The sequence below is a fragment of the Carcharhinus amblyrhynchos genome, chromosome 3, assembly GCF_965287045.1.
Source record: "Carcharhinus amblyrhynchos chromosome 3, sCarAmb.v2.hapA, whole genome shotgun sequence".
NCBI lineage: Eukaryota > Metazoa > Chordata > Chondrichthyes > Carcharhiniformes > Carcharhinidae > Carcharhinus > Carcharhinus amblyrhynchos.
In genome coordinates this window covers 120,777,968-120,800,984 of record NC_137326.1, presented here as the reverse complement: position 1 = coordinate 120,800,984, position 23,017 = coordinate 120,777,968, and the positions used below count along the sequence as shown (strand labels likewise).

At 43.8% G+C, this 23,017-nt stretch overlaps 1 protein-coding gene across 1 annotated transcript in view; it reads left to right on the top strand.

Moving 5' to 3' along the window:
- The window catches only part of LOC145341258 (uncharacterized), a 183,085-nt gene that overhangs the window by 113,271 nt on the left and 46,797 nt on the right, over window positions 1-23,017 (top strand). The window contains exons 24-29 of the mRNA XM_080186185.1: window positions 1,762-1,868; window positions 5,489-5,672; window positions 8,477-8,539; window positions 10,847-10,954; window positions 13,787-14,005; window positions 21,330-21,491. Of these exons, the coding sequence (XP_080042311.1) occupies window positions 1,762-1,868; window positions 5,489-5,672; window positions 8,477-8,539; window positions 10,847-10,954; window positions 13,787-14,005; window positions 21,330-21,491 (843 nt within the window). The remainder of the gene's footprint in view (window positions 1-1,761; window positions 1,869-5,488; window positions 5,673-8,476; window positions 8,540-10,846; window positions 10,955-13,786; window positions 14,006-21,329; window positions 21,492-23,017) is intronic.

Sequence of the window (23,017 nt, the reverse complement as noted above, 5' to 3'; positions counted from 1 at the left end):
AGTGGGTCCAGCAGCAGCCATGGAGAGAGAAACAGAGTTAACAGCCTAGGTTTTCCAGTCTTGCCTGTCACAGGCATCATCTGGGATGGAACAGAAAATTTAATGGAGCAGCAAAAGGTCCTGTTCACTTCAGGCAGGAATGGGGCAGCACGGTGGCACAGTGGTTAGCACTGCTGCCTCACAGCACCCGGATCTGGGTTTGATTCCCGGCTTGGGTCTGTGTCTTTGTGGAGTTTGCACATACTCCCTGAGTCTGTGTGGGTTTCTTCTGGGTGGTCCAGTTTCTTCCCAGTCCAAAGATGTGTGGGTTAGATGGATTAGCCATTGTCCCTTAATGTCAGCAGGCGACGGTGCAGAGGGACCTCGGGGTCCTTGTGCATGAGTCGCAAAAACCCAGCTTGCAGGTGCAGCAGGTGGTCAGGAAGGCGAATGGGATGCTGGCCTTCATAGCGAAGGGGATTGAATATAAAAGTAGGGAGGTCTTGCTGCAGCTGTATAGGGCATTGGTGAGGCCGCAACTGGAGTACTGTGTGCATTTTTGGGCGCCGCACCTGCGCAAAGATATCTTGGCCTTGGAGGGAGTGCAGAGGAGGTTTACTAGGCTGATACCGGAGTTGAGGGGGTTGAGCTATGAGGAGAGGCTGAATAAACTGGGCTTGTACTCGTTAGAGTTTAGAAGAATGAGAGGAGATCTCATTGAGACGTATAAGATGATGAATGGGATGGATAGGATAGAGGTGGAAAGACTCTTCCCGCTCAAAAAAGACAATAGGACTAGGGGGCACAGCCTCAAGATAAAAGGGGGGAGGTTTAGAACGGAGTTGAGGAGGAACTTCTTCACTCAAAGGGTGGTGAATCTCTGGAATTCTCTGCCCGTTGAAGTGGTGGAGGCTGCCTCGCTAAATATTTTTAAGACGCGGGTTGATGGGTTTTTGATAGGAGAGGGGATTAAGGGTTATGGGGAGAGGGCGGGAAAGTGGAACTGAGCAGCAACAGATCAGCCATGATCTTACTGAATGGCGGGGCAGGCTCGAAGGGCTGGATGGCCTACTCCTGCTCCTATTTCTTATGTTCTTATGTCAGGAGGACTAGCTTGGGTAAATACATGGTGTTAAGGGGATAGAGCCTGGGTGGAATTGTGGTCGGTGCAGACTTGATGGATGGAATGAATGGCTTCCTTCTACATTCTATGAATGTCCAGTCCTGTCCAATATTTCAGGTCATTATCCTTCCATCAGAATTGGAAAGGTTTGGGATGCTACATGTTTTCAGCGAGTGGAGGTGTACAGAGTGGGAAAAAGAACAAATGTTCCTCTCTCTGCAGATGCTGCCTGAAATGCTGATTTGTTTCACCTTTTTCTTCTTTTTATTATGAAAAAAATCAGCTGAGTGAGAGTAAGAATTTCATAATGGAAGAGTGCCATTTTCTAAAATAGGCCACTTGTAGGGCAAACAATTATGTTGGGACATACATAGAAATGCTTTAACCGAAAATTAAAACATTTGGATGGGACAAACTGTGTGTAAGAGGTTGCAGGTCACATCTTCTGCAAAACACACTTCTTTCATAAATACCTGCCCAATAATATGAGAAGCTGCATTGGAAGAAAGGGAAATGCTTGCATTTCTAGAATGCCATGTATCTCAAAACTCACAGAAATGTAGCAAGTACTTCATGTACAATCATTAATTCCTCTATAATTACTGTTACCTATGCTGCATACTGCAGATACTGAATTTTTTTATCTCTTTCTTCAATAGGAGAGAAAGGAAATCAAGGTGATCCAGGTGCTCGAGGAGTTTTAGGAAGACCAGGGCAACCCGGTCAATTTGGAAATTCAGGCCCCATGGGACCGCCTGGACTTACAGTAAGTATTTCAAAAGCAAAGCATTGCAGATGCTGGAAATCTGATATTAGAAAACAAAAAATACTGGAAATACACAGCTGGGCAGACAGCAACTGAAGAGGGGGAAGCAGAGCTAAAGGTGGGGATTTTAGTGGCTGCGGTAAGTCCTGACATTACCACCAGACCCTCTGTCCAGTTAAGGATGGCAGGCTGGCTCCTCACAATGATGACCCAGCCAGAGGGCAGGCAACTCTGCAGCCTCAGCAATGTCACCAAGAGGTGACCCCTGCAGGTCTGTAAAGAGAACGAGAAGTCACCCTTTCGCAGAGGGGGAAGTCAAATCGCTTCGCTGCTGAGGTGAGGGAGGCACAAAGCAGGCCGATCCTGATGATTGGAGGGGTGTATCCTCCAGAGGCAGTGATGTGGTTGTGGAGATGGCCATTACTGTGTGGTGTCCTTCCCCAGTTGATCTATCCCAGGAATGGACAATCTAGGCTAATGAGTGGACCGCATTGGTGGCCCACTTTCCTCTCAGTGGGCCACAAGATTGAAATCAGGCTTGTTCTCTAACCATGACCCCATGAACAAGATTGAATGTATTTAATATGCAATGAATATCTCATAAGTTACAGAAAATGCTTAATCAGTTATTTATTGATAGAATTATCGTCAACTTCAGATGGCAAAAACAAAATAAATAGTTACACTTTGGATGCAGAGGGAGCACACATCTCTCAGTATCAATGTAGTGAGCAATCAGCATGCACTTCACTTCACTTGCCCTTGCTTTATGTGCAAATCATTTCAGTCATAACAGTAAGGAAATAAATTAATGAGGCAACTCTGAGCATGGACAAGGGTGAACAAAATGTCTCATGGTCCACACTCAGAACCCAGATGAACTGTATGTGGCCCCTGGGCTGCAAGTTGTCCAACAGTGGTCTAACTGCATCACCACCGTGAGGCCTACACGCAGCCTTCCCACACAACACTGGTTTACTCTGCCACTGACCAACCTCCAGCGACCTGGGAAGGTGACCCTCGGTTGGGTTTTTATTTAGGTAAGGAGCCATTCTTGTTCCCACCATTGGTAAACTAAGACGGCAGTAGGAGTGCATTGGGGAACCCTCCCCATGGTGCTCTCCGGCATTTTCATGGAATCCCTACTGTGAAGAAGGAGGCCATTTGGCCCATTGAGCCTGCCGTGATGATTCTCTGAAAGGGCATCCTGCTTAAGGCCCTCCCCTCCACTCTGTCTCCATAACCCCAAGCATTTACCATGGCTAATCCATGAAACCTACACATCTTTGGACACTAAGGAGTAATTTACTGTGGCCAATCTGCCTAACCTGCACTTCTTTGGACTGCGGGAGGGAACTGGAGCACCTGGAGGGAACCCATACAGACCTGGGGAGAACATGCAAAACCCACACAGTCACCCAGGGCTGGAATCGAACCTGGGTCCCTGACACTGTGAGGCAGCAGTGCTAACCACTGTGCCACCATGCTGCCCCAGCTAACTCTGCTCCCCCCACCTCGCCTCCTAAACCAACCTTGGAGGGATGGGGTTGGAAGTTGGTAAAATCTTGCCCATTTGGTTGATGACCACATGCTAGAGAGGTAACGGGTTTTGAGCAAGTACAGAAGCAAGGAAGGGGTATGGTGGGGGTCAGGAGAGGAGTGAGCACAGAGGGAACAAAAGGGAAGCGTTCTGCAGGGGTGGAAGGCATAAGGGATTAAATGACAAAATGGACGACGCTGCAAAGCGAAAGGAGATTGTAATTGAAAATGAGAGCTTGTTTGTGGTTGAGCCCGTATAATATCTCACCTTCATCCTCTTCATTATTGTAGTGGCCACCCCAGTCTCTTGATTGTGAACCATCCCGGGATAGAATTTCCACAGGATTTCCTCAATTTCATTTACCTGATTTCTTTTGGTCTTTTCCCAAACCTGTAACAGAAAAGCAGGAGGATCTCTTGAGTAAGTTTTACCCCTCTAGGTTGAGGGGCCTGGAAGGGTGGAAAATCGTACTAACACAGTGCCCCTTCATCACAATGATCCCAAGGAACAAGTACTTTTTAAAAATTGCCAGTATCCATACAGTTAGTTTCAGTTGCACCAACAATTATTTTGCCAAAACAGGCCTATTAAAAGTTAAATTCTCTCTGCATCGTCATTCTTTATTCCCACATTCCAAGGAACAAATGATCAGAAGCAAATCATGATACACATTTTTCTCATGTGCATGTTGTCATTACCAGGTATGAGGGCATAACTTATTCCCAAAATTTGGATAAAGGAATGGTGACCTGATGAAACACCTTTCTAGCCCATACATTACATCCATCTGCACTTCTGTGCCAAAGAAGCAGATAAAATTAGGGGCCCATATTATTCTTCTGCTCAGAGATCATTTGGAACATTGTCTCCAATTCTGGTGCCCACCAATCATCAGGAAAACATTAGTTGAATATTTTTGAAATGGGGGACATGTTGCTGAAGCTTTTCATCTTGCATTCATCAGGAATGCAAAGACAAGAATCCCAAATTTCAAACAGTCACAACAATTTATATTACAAGAGAAAAGAATGCTAATTGGTTGGCAAGTTGGCCAAAGCTTTGTCATGGTGAAAGGTATGGGGAACTATAGGCTCACCAAGCTCCTGGGTCATTCATAAAAGGTGTAAGGCCTGGACATATTCTTTTTGTGGGGAATTGGTCCCATGATAATATTTCAATTCTAGCAGACGTAAATGAGCCACAATATGAGTTCAGCTGATGGTCTTAAGTTGGTTGTTTTTTTTGGTGTTGCTTTTGGCACACTCAGGATTATTCAGCAGTGGACATTTTCTTTCGGGTTTTGCAAGTGTAGGATGGTTAAGTATGATCTGCAGTTTGCCTGTTATACACAATTGAAGGAACATGTTGTCTGATTCGATCAGCCAATCACTGAGACTTATGACCTAGATACCTGGCATTGAAATTCACATGCAATGTATGTTTGGCAAAGTGTCTGTTTGGACTGACAGGAGCAACCTGTTAGTGAAAAATATCATTTGCATTGTCAACCAAGAAAATTCTGGGCACCGAAGATTTGACATTATGAGGAAGCTGAGCAGATGAAAAATAGGAGACATTGAGGTCATCAAATTGCCATTTCCAAGAACTTGAAGAGTGCTGTTCAAAACTGATGTATGTAATCACCAAGAGGTCAGTTAGAAATGAGGTGCTGGAAATCCCAGCGTCTCCCACAAAAGTAGAATGCTTTTTTTTTTAACATCTTTTTGGCTCAAATCTTCTTCCTTGCTGGGTTGGCCTGGTGGGGAAACTCATTCCCAATCAAGCTGCCTAGTAAAACCTGTCGTCATCACCTGATGGCACCATCAGGACCAGACATGCATATGTTAAAAAGGACCCGGATGGTTTTGAGCTGTGATTTTGTCTGCCTTCTCAGGAAAGCTGGTGAAAATTGGAACCTATCAGACCCTGTTGGATCCAAGATAGGTAAAATTAATCCGGGTGACTTTAATTGCCCGCCCCACTGATTTCTGACATGTAAGGTAAAAGACATTCTTCATCATTTTTATCTTGATACTGAAGCTTAAATATTTAATTGCCTTTGTATTTATATTTCCCATAGGGTGATACAAAGCAAGGACCTCCAGGGGACAAAGGTCTACCGGGGTTTCCAGGACGTGGGGGTAGTCCAGGACCACCCGGACCCTCAGGTTTGGGTTATCCTGGTCCAAAAGGTCAAATGGGTCCTGTGGGAGAGACAGGCTTTCCAGGAGAAAGAGGTTCTAGAGGCCAAAAAGGCATAAAAGGTAATGAAATCTGAAATAGTCCAATGTGAAACATTTTTTAATTACTACATTACAAGTGTCATAAAAAGATTGATTTTAACAGGAAATTAATGTAACATAGGACTGCAAGCCTGACTGTAATGTAGGGCAATTGTAATACTACTCCATTGCAATGCAGGTTTGTGAAACCGCAGGGCTATGGACCACATTTTCGTGGATTTGGGCTGTTTCCAGAAGCCTCTTAAAATGGTGGGCATAGTCTGATGCCAGGATTCCTGCCCCTAATCCCGATACCGACAATTTTCACTGGTATGGGAAATTGTACAGGTAGTGAACCTATACTGTACAGTCCAAATCTGTTTGGTTCCATTATGGAGGTAGGCATTATGTACCCCACCACAATTGTCATGGAGTCAAGCTGATCTCTTGAGGACTAAGGTTCATTGTCTCTCAGAGGTGTTGCAAACTATTGTCTTGATTCAGAAATCTTTTGAAAGGCTTACTTAAAAGGTTTGCCAATGTTTTCATCTTAACCTTTTCATGCCTCACATGCTCATGCCTCCCCCCTCCGCCATACCCCCTTCACACCAACTCAGCCAGTATGCACTACATACAGAACCAATGAACCATATCATAACAATGGCAAGTCTTGAAATGCTCGTGAAAAAAGAAAATACCCGTTCAAAAATTCATTCATACATTCATATGTTCTATGCCTGAAGGTGAGTTCTTGGCTCATTGTGTTTTGATGCTTAATTTTGAGCCATTTCCTTTGTTGTTTTTCTGTCAGTGGTAGTTTGCCACTGTCAGGCATTTATAATGAAGGCAGGTGTAAGAACTCTTCCAACGGAACTGGATGGCCTCATTATGTATGTTTTGCTTAGAGCCCAGGCTCATAAAAGATTACCTCGGCATGGGGAGTGGGTTCTATTCTGACAATTGGAGAGAACTGTTGACTTTGCTTGATATGGTTCTAATGAGTTGTGATCTCTTTAATCATTGTCTCAATGTTTATGTGCACAAGATTAAGAGGTATGAAATGTTTGAAACCTTTTTATTGTTACTGTAATGGTTTGTCTGATTGGCATTTTATAGGATTGAAAGAACAGCAGAATTTTTTTTTTCCAAGAGTTGGATTTTTTTCTAATCAGTTCCACACATGCCATTTATTAAATAGTTTACTGGTGCTCTACATACTGTACACTGGGTGAATGGGCATGGAAGGAGCACAGGTTAACATGCAGAATGTGAAGGGCCATTAAGGAGGTGGGTGAGCACATAAGTTGACATTGTGTCTATGGGGACATGGGTTGGCATGGAGGTGGGAATGGAAGCGGGTAGGAGAGCATATGAGGTGTGAGGGATAAAAGGCTTGATACCTTTAATATCACTGGGTCAAAGTCCCAAAGAGCTAAGGAGAGTCTTTAAACCAGTCCACCCTGGCACACAGCTGTCCTTGAGGTCATCTAACCTCTGTTTCCAGGGTTGACACGCGCCTGCCTCAGTAACAGAAATCTGTCTGAGACAATGTATTGAAAAGCTGAAATTCTCTGTATCAGTTCCCCTGGGTCAAAATAGTCAATGCTATATTTTGATAATAAATATATCTGAATTATGATTTTGCACTTATGTACCAACCCATATTTTCTAAAACGTCTTCTGAAATTCAAGATATGGTATCAGTCCCTACTTTATCAAAGTGCAGCCACCAAGGAGCGTAAACCAATGTCAGGGAGAAATATAATTTTTCTACATATGAATGGCAGGGCAGGGTAGGTGTAGGAGGATGCGGCGGCACGGGCTCTTTGGGCTGAAGGGCCTGTTTCCCGTGCTGGGTTGTTCTTTGTTCTTTGTTTGAATGTATGAATGAATTTCTGAAGGGGTATTTTCCTTTTTCACGGCATTTCAAGACTTGCCATTGTTATGATATGGCATATTGGTTCTGTATGTAGAATCGAATATCTTTATCCCTTAAAAGATATTGATCCTGATGCCAGATTCTCAAGATCCATCACAAAGCCTACCTTTTCGACCATAAGATATTGGAGCAGAATTAGGCCATTCAGCCCATTGAGTCTGCTGTGCCATTCAGCATGGCTAATAAACTTCTGAACCCCATTCTCCCACCCTTTCCCTGTAACCTTTGATGCCCTTACCAATCAAGAACTTGTGTTAATCTGTCTTAAATAGAGGCCTGGCCTCTACAGCCTCCTATGGCAATGAATTCCACAGATTTACAACACTCTGGCTGAAGAAATTCCTCCTTATCTCAGTTCTAAAGGATCGTCCCTTTACTCTGAGGCTTTGCCCTCAGGTCCTTGTCTCGCCTACTAATGGAAACAACTTCTCCACGTCTGCTGTATCCAGGCCTTGCAGTATTCTGTAAGTTTCAATGAAATCCCCCCTCATCTTTCTAAACTCCATCATTTCCTTGACTCTTTTGTGTACAGAGTTCTTAATCCATACAGAAATCTTAACCAAAAAATCCTGATTAAGCATAACCTGAATTGAATAAGTTTATCAGTTTCAGGTTATACAGTAGTATACTTTGTAATATTATCTGAAGTTATATTTGCAAGCTGTGAGGAATTAATACAGCTGTGTGATTATATGTTACATAGAAGCATAGAAGATAGGAGCAGGAAGAGGCCATTTGGCCCTTTGAACCTGCTCTGCCATTCATTACGACCATGGTCGACTGTCCAACTCAATAGCCTAATCCTGCTATCTTCCCATAATCTTTGATCCCATTCGCCCCTATAACCTTTGATCCTATTTGCCCCAAATTATATTAATTATTCACAAATATCTTTCTTCTCTGGCAGGTGACTCTTCATGTCCAAGTGTCCCAGGCCCACCAGGCCCAAAAGGAATGCCAGGGCCTCCAGGTATTTAGCTTTAATTAAGTCCAGTGACAATATTGCACTTTAGAACAAGTGGCTGTGAGGCTTGTAAACTATATGTTAAAAATATGTTAATTTGAGCAACAAACAGATCTAACAGAATGAATGACAATGTGGTTGAATTACTCAAAAGCAAGAAATTGAGAATTGAGTTAAAGTTTTGACATTTAATCTAGGGTTAGGTCATTGCCTTGTAATCTATCCACTATTATTAACATATTATATACAAGAGAAAGAATCCACGTGCTGGATTTCCATGAATCTGGGGAGACCTCATGAAGTGACAAAAATTGTGTCCAGGACCCAATTCCAGGATTCCTGACCCTATTCCCGGGGTTTTCGATTTTCAGCAGTGCTGTTGAAGGGTGAGAGCTGGTTCAAGCACCCTGCACTTCCAACCTGGACAGCTCCATTGTAGGGATAGGCATGTCCTAGTACACCGCATTCATGGAGTCATGGCCAGCTTTTCAAAGAGTCCCAGTTCATAGCCCTTCAATGGTGTCATGACCCATTGCCTAGATGAGGGAACCTTTTGAAAGGTAGTTTCAAAAGGTCTTATCAATGCTTCCCCCACCCATCCCAAGCCAAGAATGCATAATGAGGCTTGGCTGAAAAAAGAGACATCCATTACATAAGAACATAAGAACATAAGAAATAGGAGCAGGAGTAGGCCATCTAGCCCTTCGAGCCTGCCCCGCCATTCAATAAGATCATGGCTGATCTGTTGTGGCTCAGTTCCACTTTCCCGCCCTCTCCCCATAACCCTTAATCCCCTCTCTTATCAAGAACCCATCAACCCGCTTCTTAAAAATATTTAGCGAGGCAGCCTCCACCACTTCAACGGGCAGAGAATTCCAGAGATTCACCACCCTTTGAGTGAAGAAGTTCCTCCTCAACTCCGTTCTAAACCGCCTCCCCTTTATCTTGAGGCTGTGCCCCCTAGTCCTACTGTCTTTTTTGAGCGTGCTGAAAAGGCTGATTCCCCGTGGAAAATATTAGTTGATTGACAGTTCTTATGTCATGATCTCTTCTGTCAATTTCAGCATGTTTATTTACACAAGATAAAGAGGTTTCGAGTGTTTACAGTTTCTGATATTTAAAAGGTCTGAATGATTGGCCTGTAGTGAAAGCAGTTTTTAAGAATGAACTATTAAAAAGCCTTTTGAATGCATCCTATCATCACGATGGGGTTCATTATTCATTCTAAACAGCGTATAGTTGATGAATTTGCATGGGAATGTCAAAGCTTGTCATGGAGGGATGAAGGGCCATGACAGTGGATGCAGAGGTTTAATTTTGCATACAGGGTATAGGATGCCATCAAGGGATGAGTGGAGGGTATGAGGGGAAGATGGATGGAGCATGAGAACATAAGAAATAGGAGCAGGAGTAGGCCATCTAGCCCTTCGAGCCTGCCCCGCCATTCAATAAGATCATGGCTGACCTGAAGTGGATCAGTTCCACTTTCCCACTTTCTCCCCATAACCCTTAATTCCCTTGTCTGTCAAAAACCTATCTACCCGTGACTTAAATATATTTAGCAAGGTAGCCTCCACCACTTCAACAGGCAGAGAATTCCAGAGATTCACCACCCTTTGAGTGAAGAAGTTCCTCCTCAACTCCGTTCTAAACTACCACCCCCCCCTCCCCCTTATCTTGAGGATGATGTGTGGGACGATGGCCTTTCTGTTTTTATTATAACTGCAATGAAGTACTAGAACACCAAAGTGGACCTTTTAAATTGCCTGCCCCTGCAATCAGTAGCCTTTGTGGCTGCCGCTCAGGGGCAGTGGGCCCAACCCAAGGGCAGCACAGAGGCACAGTGATTAGCACTGCTGCTCACAGTGCCAGGGATTCGGGTTCGATTCCTGTCTTGGGTCACTGCCTGTGTGGACTCTGCACATTCTCCCCATGTCTCCTTGGGTTTTCTCCGGGTGCTCCAGTTTCCTCCCACAGTCCGAAATGTGTGCTGGTTAGGTGTGTTGGCCATGCTAAACTCTGCTTCAATGTACATGAACAGGGACCGGAATGTGGCAACGAGGGAACTTTCACAGTAACTTTGTTGCAGTATTAATGTAAGCCTACTTGTGACACTAATGGATAAACTTAAACTTAAACTGGCCACGCTTTGAGGCCATAATCCCTGAAATTTCTCAACTCCTGCTACCCACCTCGAGGATGAAAATCCAGCTAAGTAAAGCAGTTACCTATCTAACAGTTCCGATCTTGCTGCAGTTTTGGTTTGCATTGCATGCTTGTTGCAATTCACCCATTCTCTTTTTCCTTCCACAGGGTCAAAGGGTACTCCAGGAATTCCTGGCAGATCGGGGAAACCTGGCTTCGATGGGTCTAAAGGCCTGACGGGCGAACCGGGCCTGCTGTTGCATAATGGAGAACCAGGTGGGAAGAGAAAGGTTCTGCTCTGTAGAAGGACCATTTGAATCCAAAATGCTAACTCTGTTTCTCTCTCCATAGATCCTGCAAGACCTGCTGAGTTTATCCAGTGTTTTCTGTTTTCATTTCAGATTTTCAACATTTGCAGTATTTTGTTTTTATTTTAGCAAAGAGAAAGGGATTTGGGAAATCAGGCTAGATCATTTGATTTTGGGTGTACCATGAATCTGATTATTTCTGAATTATAATTTAGAATCTGGTTACTTTTTGTAAATGGAAAATTTTGGCCAGTTTTGCCACTGAGTTTGCTTTGGCTTCAAAATGCTAAAGCATTTGTATTTGCAAATAAAGGCAGTCATTTATTTCTGTATGGTGGATTTTTTTTTGTTCCAGCTTTTTGGCAATAGCTCCCCTTGAGCTCAGTTTTCAAGCACACTGTGTGAAATAATTCTGAAGAATTCAGGTCAAGAGTTCCATGTTATGGCTCTAAGATTGAGCTGAATTGGGGGGCGGCGCAGTAATAAGCACTGCTGCATTACAGTACTAGGGACTCAGGTTCAATTCCAGCCTCAGGTAACTGTCTGTGTAGAGTTTGCACATTCCTCTGTGTGCTCCAGTTTCCTCTCAAAGTCCAAAGATTGATGGATTGGCCATGCTAAATTGCCCCTAGCAAGGAAAGCTAAACTAGTATCAGGGGTTTTGCAGGGTAAATACATGGGGTTGTGAAGATAGGGCCTGGGTGGGATTGTTGTGAGTGCAGGCTTGATGGGCTGAATGGCCTCCTTCTGTACTGTAGGAATTCTATGAATTAATTTGTCTAAAAGAGTGGGAATTGAAAAGTACAATTGGCTTTAGTCTTCTCCAGCTCTTTTTCTCTCTTATCTCTTTCTCTTACTCTTTAACTATTTCATTCTCTTTCTCTTTAACTATTTCATTCTCTTTTTTCATATTCACTATATCTCCCAATCTTTGTTCCTTCCCCTTTCTTTATATTTACTTACTGTGACCATTGCTGAATAGAAAGTTCCTTCTTTGCTCTAATTATACTATCTAAATTTCACTCCCCTTTTTCCAAATGAAATAACTACCCTGCTTCAAATAAGCCATCCTACATGTAGCTCTTGCACACTACATTCTTTGTAAATCCAAGACTTATCACAATCTCCTACACACACATTTTTCCCCAAGAGCAGAAACTGTGGCATTATTTACTTTCCTTGGCTTTTCTTTCCCCTCACAATCTTATCAGCTTTCCACACACAAATTCAGCACATTTTAAACATTACTTCTTGACATATCTGATCCACTCTCCTCCTCTTTACAAACTTAAAGGTATCTGTCCTAAAGGACATTGGTTCTTCACTTTGATTTGTGGGCAGGCCTGGGTAAGATGCTCTCTCGGAGAGTTGGTGGAGACGCTATGGACCCAATGACTTCCTTCTCCACTGTGGGGATTCTACGGCTCTATTTAATGAGCCTTTATGCATATGTACAGCTGTGATTCGGACAGGATCAGTGTTGGTTATGTTGGTTGCATATCTTGTCAACGCTCACACTGGAAAAGGTGTGTTGAAGTGAGACAATGAAAAGCTATCAAGCATTTGAGAAAGCATTTTACAGCACTTATAGTTGAGGCAAAATTAGAGAAAAAAAAGGTGTCGCATTAAACATTCAATTACTGTATTATGTAAGAAAGGATTTATGATTTGCATTGATGCAGCAGAATGTTCCAGAGAGCTTTACAACCAATTGACATGCGGTCACTTTTGTAATGCATTCCCTGTTTCCAGCTATTTTAACAAAGTCCTTAACCAATTTCAGTATAGGGTGATTGCTCTGTTGAAATAGTAAAGAAATGTAGTAGTTAGCCTAAAATGTGTTATCATTATGTCTGCAAAGTAAGAGTTGCTGATGACATTTTTAATCATATGTTTGCACAAAAGCACTGCCATATTTTTGGAAGCATAGTAATAAGATCAAAAGTAATAGGAGCAGGAGTCGGCCATTTGGCCTATTGAGCCTACTGCGCCATTCAGTAAGTTTATGGCTGATCTGATTATGGTCTTAATAGCACTCAGTCTCCACTGCTTTCTGTGGAAGAGAATCCAAAGGCTAACAACCTCCTGGGAAAGGAAATTCCTCCTCATCTCCACCATAAATAGGAGACCCCTTATTTTTAAACTGTGGCCCCCAGTTCTCGATTCCACCCCCACTTCCACGAGAGGAAAGATCCTCTCAGCATCTATCCTGGCAAGTCCCCTCAGAATCCTATACGTTAAAGTAAAATCACTTCTCATTCTTCTCAACTCCAGTGAGCAGAGGTACAATTTGCTTAATTTTCCTCACAAGTCGACCTCTTCATCTCAGAGAACAGTTCAGAGAAGTTTCACTGGGCTGCAAGTATATCCCTTCTTCGGTAAAGAGACCAAAACTGTATGCAGAACTCCATGTACAGTCTCACCAATGCTTGCAACAAGTCTTCCCTACTGGTACCATTGTAGGAAGAAAGCAGTCAGATTTGGATAGATTAACAATGTTTGAAAAACAGGCAGCATGGGGCTAACGAAGATTGATAACATGTCGATACTTGGAGTAGGTAATGGCACCTCAGAGGCAAACTGTTGGAGACCTTTGCTGAAACAGTGCTTTTGTAGACGCTTGTGACACTGACATCTGGGAGGGTGGCAGAAATACTGAGCAAAGACAGCAATGGGAATGAGAGAAGCATCAGACAATAATACAATATGGTCTGCTATTGCCCTGTATTTAGCTTTAACTTTTAGCATGGCAGCAGTTGATGGGAGCAGTACAACTAACTTACAGCTTCTTTCTTCTCAGGTTTGCAAGGATTCTTTGGTGACCAAGGTCTTCCAGGACCTCTTGGACCTTCAGTAAATGGAGTACTTGGCTCTCCGGGCTTTCCAGGTGTTTCAGGAGAAAAAGGTCCACCCGGTGATTCCTATGATGGTCCAGCAGGTGCCCCTGGTCTAATTGGAAGGAGAGGCTTAACAGGTGCATTTGGAGAAAGTGGTGGTCCAGGTCCTCCAGGAAGGCAAGGTAAAGATCGAAAGACAGACCTTCCCTTCATTTTTCATTTTCTACTCATCAATTTGGTCTATGGGTTAATTGCTAATAATGGAGTTTAATATCTTCACCTGGTTATCAGTATCCTTATTTCAAAACGAATTTGATAACATTTTGCCTGTTCAGCACAACACGGTATATGGGCAGCACGATGACACAATGCCAACAGTCTGAAAGATGTACTGGTTAGGTGCATTGGCCATGCTAAATTCTCCCTCAGTGTACCCGAACGGTTGCCGGAATGTGGCAACTAGGGGATTTTCAAAGTAACTTCATTGCAGCCTACTTGTGGCACTAACAAAATAAACATTAAAAGAAACTTTTAGGATAAAGACCCAACATTACCAAATTTGCAATCAGTTTGCTGGCTATCGGAATAACATCTGTCAACAATATTCTACATTTATGCTACAGTTGGAGCAAAGTCTAATGCAGAACATGTTTACTTATGGCATGCCTCTGATCTATCAGGTTACACATTTAAAACTGTAAAGACAGAGTACACTCACAGAGGTAATCCTTTTTGATGATCTGTGATAAGTGGCAAGTTAAGTAACTTTGTTGACTTTACATCAATCAGCAAACTCACAGCTTTAAATATTTAACTCATTAATACACACCAGCCTCAAATGCAACTCCCACAGGAAACCACCTTCCACTTTTTATTCCTATTAAGCTGGTGTATTGGACAGGCTAGTGAGCAGAGCAATAGATGTGTAACTGCTTGAATGAGACTCAGTGGCAGTTTGCATGTATCACACAAAAAAATATTCTATACAGTGACATCAAACTGACAGCAAACAACCCTCTTCCTAGAGTTATATATCATTACACTTGATAGAAATACAGATTTTTATTACCACTTAAAGAGAGAAGGAGTTGGATTCAGATGGATTTCATTTAAAACTGTACTTTGAGTTTCACATGAGTTATTCCTATCGTGCTTCGAATGATAATCTACAAGCACAATTCATCCAATTTCTTGTACTTTCTTTGCAAGTTCATAGTCCAGGTTGCGAAAAGGGAGAAAAGACATGAATAAACATATCCATAATTCTTTGCTTCACCTCAGCTTTTTGAGTAAAGGCCTATTTAATATTTTACCTTGGACGCTGCTTATTGGAGGACTTATTAGTACCTAATGACAAAGGGTAAATTTAAGATATTTATCGCCCATTTTTAAATATTTTGGTTCTTATAATCATTACACAGGGGCTTGAACCTTTCAGATGGCGGGGACTTGACCATGTTATCTAGAGAGAGGGTGAGGAACACATCCCTGTTGACTCTTGACAGGCCCGCTGACATTTTACACTTAAATGAGCATTTATTGACAGCAGGTGGGACTTCCATCTGCACTTGGGAGGAAGTCCTGGCTTAGAGAACTGTTGGCCAGTTGCCTTGGCAGTGTCGTGGAAAAGTCCTTGCAACAGGCCATGCCTGTGACTAAGTGCAGGGAGCCCGGAGTGAAGGTGAATGGCAGGGGTCCCAGGGAGGGGAAGGTAAGGGATGCCTTGTTGTAGTTGTTGGGGGAGGGTAGCGGGGCAGAGGGGGGAGAGCAGCGGAGAGAGGGTTGGATAGTTTGGGGGAGATCTTCAGTGTCAGGGGACAAGGGTAGTTTTAAATAGTGTATATTTGTATTTGTGGGTTTAAAAATAATATATGGCTTTATGTAAGTTTAATTTTGTGTTCCTGTGTAAGAAAGGTTTAAAACTTTAATTAGCTTCACGTTAAACAGAGGCACCTGCATGGAAGTTTTGGTTTCAGTTCAAATTGTGCTTATGTTGTAATTTAAGTTTACAACATAAAAGGAATCCTTCAGGTTAAAAAAGTCTAAGCTGTTGCTTAGCAACCAGGAGCTCACACCACAATACTTGTGATTTAGTTGGAACTAGGGGCCCGATTCTCCCAAACAAATTCTAAGTGCTGAATTGACGGGAAAAATGGTGTGAGTCACGATTGTTTTTTCAGTGGGAGTTCAGACTCAAATCTCCCACAATCTGTGCACTGCCGAGGTCACAACTGTGAATATCATTAAAAGCTTAGGGGATAGGGCCTATTCATTGCCAGAGTTTGATAGTTCCGAGCCTCTGTGCATGCGCAGTGGTCCCAAACTGTCAGACTGCAGTTTGCTGGCCAGTTCAATTGCGATACCCCCACAGGCCGATTGCAGCCTTCACAAGCATTCCCCGGCCGGCCCCGACCCACTCCCACCCCCGTCCCCCAGTACCACGACCCTCAATCGCTGGCCTCCCTCCAGTCCTGACCAATCCTATCTGCAGTGGGACACCTGCCCCCCATCCCCACCAATCGCTCCCTAGACCTCACCCATAATAGGCCCCACCCTTGGCACTGCCTGATGCCTGGTGGGGCAGTGCCAAGGTGCCTCCTGAGCATGGGCACTTTGCCCCTTGGGAGTGCCAGGGTGCCCGTGCCCAGGGAGACCAGCCTCCCCCCCCACTGCCCAACCCTCTAGGGGCCCTGATTGCACACCCCCCGTTCATTCTAGAGGGATCTCTTGCTAGTTCCCTGCAAATGGGAAACTACTCTAAATCCCACGGGAATGAAATACCCCTGGCGGGGAGAGAGATGCTATTGGACATGGAGAATTCAGTCACGGGTCTGATAATGACATTTAAAACAGGTTAAAAGTAAATTTAAATCACTTACCTTGTCTTCCCACTGATGTCCAGCATGGTCTTGACTGCACCTGCTTTCCGCCAGTGGGAGATGCACATGCGTTGGGTATGTAGGCGTGAATCCCTTGAAATGGTCGACACACACATCTCCTAACCCTATGCGCCAAAAAATGTGCGTGTCAGAATGGGAGAATCAGGCCGCAGGTGTCTGAGAAGAAAGCAGTTCTCATAGAAACTACCAGAGGAGGTAGAAAAATGGAGAAAGGCAGAAAAATGTCCGAGAAGCTATCAAAATGGTCCAGAGACCAGGGGATGAAAAGAGAAGCTGCTGGAAAACTGATGCCAAAGGGACAAAGAGCCAGAATCCAAACAAGGCACTGTTAAAGGAAGTTAGGAGAAGGGGCAGAGAGAGAGAGGCGGCCAGTGAAAGATAGAGCTGGTGAAGTCAGCTAATGGGAAGCCAGACATCTGAAGTAATCTTAAGGTTAATAACACCTTAATACAGCCTGAGAAGCAGTGATGTTCTTTTGGTTTGGCTGGGTATCTGAGAGGTTGTGTCTAAGCTTGAATGCTAGTGGCAATTCAGGATAGAGGAATACTGGAAGGAGAGATTGTAATTGTGAAAGTGGATCCTCGATGAGGCATCGGAGAGGAAAGCATTGTTTGGGAGAAAATTCCAAGGTATGTGTTTTTTTTCTGAGGATGGAGTTTGGAAAATCTCGTGGGAAAGCCAGAGTTCCAGTGAGACTGGTTGGCTCACAATGTGATCAACATATGGAGGATTTGATGAGAAATATATATAAGTTCTATTGGATGGCACCTTTAAAGTTTAATTATTAGTGTCACAAGTAGGCTTACATTAACACTGCAATTAAGTTACTGTGAGAATCCCCTGATTGCCACATTCCGATGCCTGTTCGGGTACACTGAGGGAGAATTTAGCATGGCCAATGCACCTAACCAGCACATCTTTTGGTCTGTGGGAGGAAACTGGAGCAACTGCTGGAAACCCACACACACACAGGGAGAACATGCAGACTCTGCTCAGACAGTGACCAAAGCTGGGAATCGAATCCAGGTCCCTGGTCCTGTGAGGCAGCATTGCTAACCATTATGCCACCATTCCGCCCCAGTAGAGGGTTCTATGTTTGACTGCAGTTGACCTGTTGATTTGCTTGGACTGTGTACTTACTGAGAACATTATATCATTAGATATATGTATTAATTTGTGTTATCCTTAAAAAATCACTGTACATCTGTGAAGATATAAGTGGGATGAAGGAGTCCTGTTACAGTCAATCTTTTCATGTTTAGTAAATGTTTTATCCTCTTGTTAAAAGTTAATTGGCTGCCCTGTGACTTTGCTCATACACATCTCAAAACAAAAAAAAATCAAAGTTCTGCTGCATTGAGCCAGGATTCCATTCTGTGACCTGACTGTAATAACATCAGCTGAGACCCTGACAGAAGGTATCTGGTCCATGAGGGGAGGGCACCCTTAGTCAGAATGAGGCTTTTGATGGAAGTACCACCTCACACACCTAATCACCCATGATAAGACAATAAGGTGTAGGAGTAAAAGTATGCTACTTGGCTCATCGAGTCTGCTCCACCATTCAATGAGATCATGACTAATCTGATACGATAATCCTCAACTCCACTTACCCATTTCATCCCCACAATGGTTGATTCCTTTCTTTTATTGATTAAAAATCTGTCTATCTTGACCTTGATGTGGAGATGCCGGCATTGGACTGGGGTACTGGGGACTGCCTGTGCACATTCTCCCCATGTCTGCATGGGTTTCTTCTAGGTGTTCCATTTTCTCCCACAATGCAAAGATGTGCAGGTTAGGTGGATTGACTGTGATAAATTGTCTTTCATGTCCAAAGATGCGTAGGTTAGTTGGATTAGCCATGGTAAATGTTATGGGGATAGGGCGGGAGAGAGGACCTGGGTAAGATGGCCTGTCAAAGAGTAGGTTCAGACTCAATGGGCCAAATGGCCTCTTCTGCACTGTAGGGATTCTATGATTCCAAGTATGTTCAAGGTTGAGATACAGTAAGAAGTCTCACAGCACCAGGTTAAAGTCCAACAGGTTTATTTGGTAGTAAACCAAATAGTTGTCAAATAGGAGGCAGAGAGTGGGGGTCAACAGGTGCTATTCGGATTGGCGGATGGTGACTAGTGGAGTGCCCCACGGGTCGGTGCTGGGGCCTCAGCTTTTTACCATTTATATAGATGATCTGGAGGAGGGAACCGAGTGTAGGGTGTCGAAATTTGCTGATGACACCAAGATTGGGGGAACGGCAAATTGTGCGGAGGGTGTGGAGAGTCTGCAGAAGGATCTAGATAGGCTGGGCGAATGGGCCAGGAAATGGCAAATGGAATTTAATTTTGGCAAGTGTGAGGTGGTCCACTTTGGTAGGAATAATGGTAGGAAGGACTATTACTTACGTGGCGAAAAACTGCAGCAGGCGACGGTGCAGAGGGACCTCGGGGTCCTTGTGCATGAGTCGCAAAAACCCAGCTTGCAGGTGCAGCAGGTGGTCAGGAAGGCGAATGGGATGCTGGCCTTCATAGCGAGGGGGATTGAATATAAAAGTAGGGAGGTCTTGCTGCAGCTGTATAGGGCATTGGTGAGGCCGCAGCTGGAGTACTGTGTGCAGTTTTGGGCGCCGCACCTGCGCAAAGATATTTTGGCCTTGGAGGGAGTGCAGAGGAGGTTTACTAGGCTGATACCGGAGTTGAGGGGGTTGAGCTATGAGGAGAGGCTGAATAAACTGGGCTTGTACTCGTTAGAGTTTAGAAGAATGAGGGGAGATCTCATTGAGACGTATAAGATGATGAATGGGATGCATAGGATAGAGGTGGAGAGACTCTTTCCGCTCAAAAAAGACAGTAGGACTAGGGGGCACAGCCTCAAGATAAAGGGGGGGGCGGTTTAGAACGGAGTTGAGGAGGAACTTCTTCACTCAAAGGGTGGTGAATCTCTGGAATTCTCTGCCCGTTGAAGTGGTGGAGGCTGCCTCACTAAATATTTTTAAGACACGGGTTGATGGGTTTTTGATAAGAGAGGGGATTAAGGGTTATGGGGAGAGGGCGGGAAAGTGGAACTGAGCCACGACAGATCAGCCATGATCTTATTGAATGGCGGGGCAGGCTCGAAGGGCTAGATGGCCTACTCCTGCTCCTATTTCTTATGTTCTTATGTTCTTAAACGCCACTAGCTTTCGAATTTGCCCTTTCAGGGGCAAACCCCGAAAGCTAGTGGCGTTTACTACCAAATAATCCTGTTGGACTTTAACCTGGTGTTGTGAGACTTCTTAGTGTATCTCAACCTTGAACATACTTGGAGTCATAGAATCCCTACAGTGCAGAAGAGGCCATTTGGCCCATTGAGTCTGAACCTACTCTTTGACAGGCCATCTTACCCATATCTTACCCAGGCCCTATCCCCATAACGCTGCCCATTTACCATGGCTAATCCAACTAACCTACGCATCTTTGGACACGAAAGGCAATTTATCACAGTCAATCCACCTAACCTGCACATCTTTGCATTGTGGGAGAAAATGGAACACCTGGAAGAAACCCATACTGACACAGGGAGAATGTGCACAGGCAGTAACCCAAGGCCAGAATTGAAGCTGCAGTGCTAATCTCTGTGCTACCATGCTGCCCTTAACGACCCAGCCTTTGAAGTCCTCTGCGGTAAAGAATTAAACAGATTCGATACCTTCTGAGAGAAAAAATGCCTCCTCACCTCAGTCTTAAATGGGCGACACCTCACTCTGAGATTGTGCCTTCTGTCTTGAGATCTTGGATGGTGATTTTTTTTCTATTTCTCACCCTGAGTTATCCGGTGACTGCCAGCCTGAAAATTGAAGGTGGGTGGGAGAAGGCCCTGAAGTGGCAATTAAGTGGCCATTAAGAGTCTTAACTGGGGCTAGGGCAGGCTTCCTAATCAAGGCCCTGCCCGACCCACCATAAAATTACATCCAGGTCAGGGTGAACGTGTCCTGGAGATAATCCATCCATGTAATTTCACACTCCCAGCAACCTCTCCCATCACCTCAAAACCTGCAGTGGGGAAAATCCCAGGCTAAGCTTCCTGTAGGGTTTTGTGGTCTTGTTTTCACCTCTTGCCATTCCCATTCAAGTGTTATGAATATTAATATCCTTCGACATTGAGATTCCAGTTTGAATTTATTGAACAGAACAAGACTGCTCTTGAGACATGAACTGACCCCAGTGCACTCTATAAACCGGCCAATGCAGTTGCATTAAGTGCCAGTAAGCACAATTTAAACAAAGTCACTGATACATTTATATTGCGTTAATGATTTTGTTAAAATGGAGCACACAGGAATGTAAACAGTGTTAAAATATATCAGGCGAAGGAACTTCTTTATGGATCAGACTAAATTTATCATTTTATGTTGCTGACGGGAAACTGATGTATATTGTGCACCTTGATTGGAATTCATTTACCATAAAACAATTTAATATCTGTTGCAAAAGAGCAGATTGAAGAATTTAAGATGAATATCTTAAATTATATCAGTGCTCCCACTGTGCACTTTCTGGGCAGTAGCTCTGAAATCATATCATGCCTGCTTTCTATTCCAGTCATGAGTTACTTCCATTATTCTCAGGGCGTGATGGAGTTCCAGGATTCCCAGGACAAAAAGGATCCCGAGGAGATCAAGGCGTGTCTGGACAACCAGGGATTCCTGGTCCACCAGGTTTCCCTGCGGAGAAAGGAGAACGGGGTCCATTTGGGCTTCCTGGACCCCCCGGTTTACGTGGCCCCCCAGGTGAAGGGTAGTTGAAACATTCTGGCATAACTGAGGGAGTCATACGCGTAGAAACCAATTCACATCAGAAGATCACAGTCAAAATTATAACCTCACCCCACAACAAGTGGGAGAGAGTCTAGGGGAATTAAAAGTTCAAAATCCTGTAATGTGACCCTGTCGTATCGTGCACCCAGCTACCACCATTTTTACATCATCTGCCCCTCAAACAAATCTTGATCAGCCAATTGACCCTAAAAACCCATAACTCAGGGCATTCTTCCTCACTGATTGCTAGTGCCTTGTGTCCACAATCCCTTCCTTTCTAGCTCCCAGTCTGACCCCCACCCTGTTTCCCCCCTCGACATACCAACCATTTCTGCCTCATGAGCTATCGTAGTTCCGATTTTTGGTTCAACTCCCCTTTTCCTGCGTGATCTCTCCTGTTTGTCAGCCACAGTCCCAAACGCTCCCAACTGCAGTCCTCCCAACCGACATACCTGTCAATCTGGCCAACTGATAGAGGAGAAAAAAATACTTTTTGTTCCGTTTTGGGGATCTCTGAGTTTCATTCCCATCGCCATGCTTCCTGTGTTCATTGCCCTCACCTCCTCGCGATTATCACTTTGCGTATTTCGCGTATTTCACTTTGCAGAGGATTCCCCTTTTAATGGTTTCAGCATTGACTTTTTATATTACTGTTGGCTTGACTGTTTGTTATGAACCTTTGTTGATTTCGTATTTCCTTAGCACCTAAAATGTCGCCTCTTTGCTTCTGCCCTACAAAGCTCAGACCCACATTTTACATCCAGAACACACTGTTGAAAGTCATATATAATGCACCCTTACAGTAACAGGCACACTTCTGCCCTGTAATGCTATTCTGCTCAGATTTTCTTCAAAGCAACCTATTGTTTTAAAATCTGCCCCCGGTGACACATAGGAGTGGATGTTTAAAAAGATACTTTAATCCCTTTTTCTGTGATTGTCATTCAATTGTTTCCTTGCTTGCTGTTAAACACTTTAAAATGAAGCTACAATACAGGAAGTGGTCTTATGGTTTATTATTAGATATATCCTTTTATGTGTGTTTTAGAGGATAGAATATTTCTAACATTAATGGGAATGTTACGCTATTAGGTATACTATGCTTATATGCATCATAGAGCAGCATTATATATCAGGCAACCCGCTCCCTTCACTTCTACCCCCCCATCAATGTACATAGGGGGTGATGATGTTGGGATGGCAACACAATGTCACCACATCATTCTCCAAAACAGCCAATTAAATATAGTCATTCTAGTTTAATCTGTAGTAAGTTTCAAATATATTGCCAAGCCTTTGAAATGCTTTAAGAGTGAGCAAGTTGCGGTTTGAAATAAATCTAATTGATCACACCAGTTAATTTGGTAACAGTGACCAGGGACATGTTCTTATGTTTCAATGAAAAACTAGGAGGCAGGATTTTATGGCTGCGCTCGCTGTGAAATTGGAAAATCCCGTCCGAGGTCAATGGACCTTTCCATCATCTGCCCCTCGCCTGC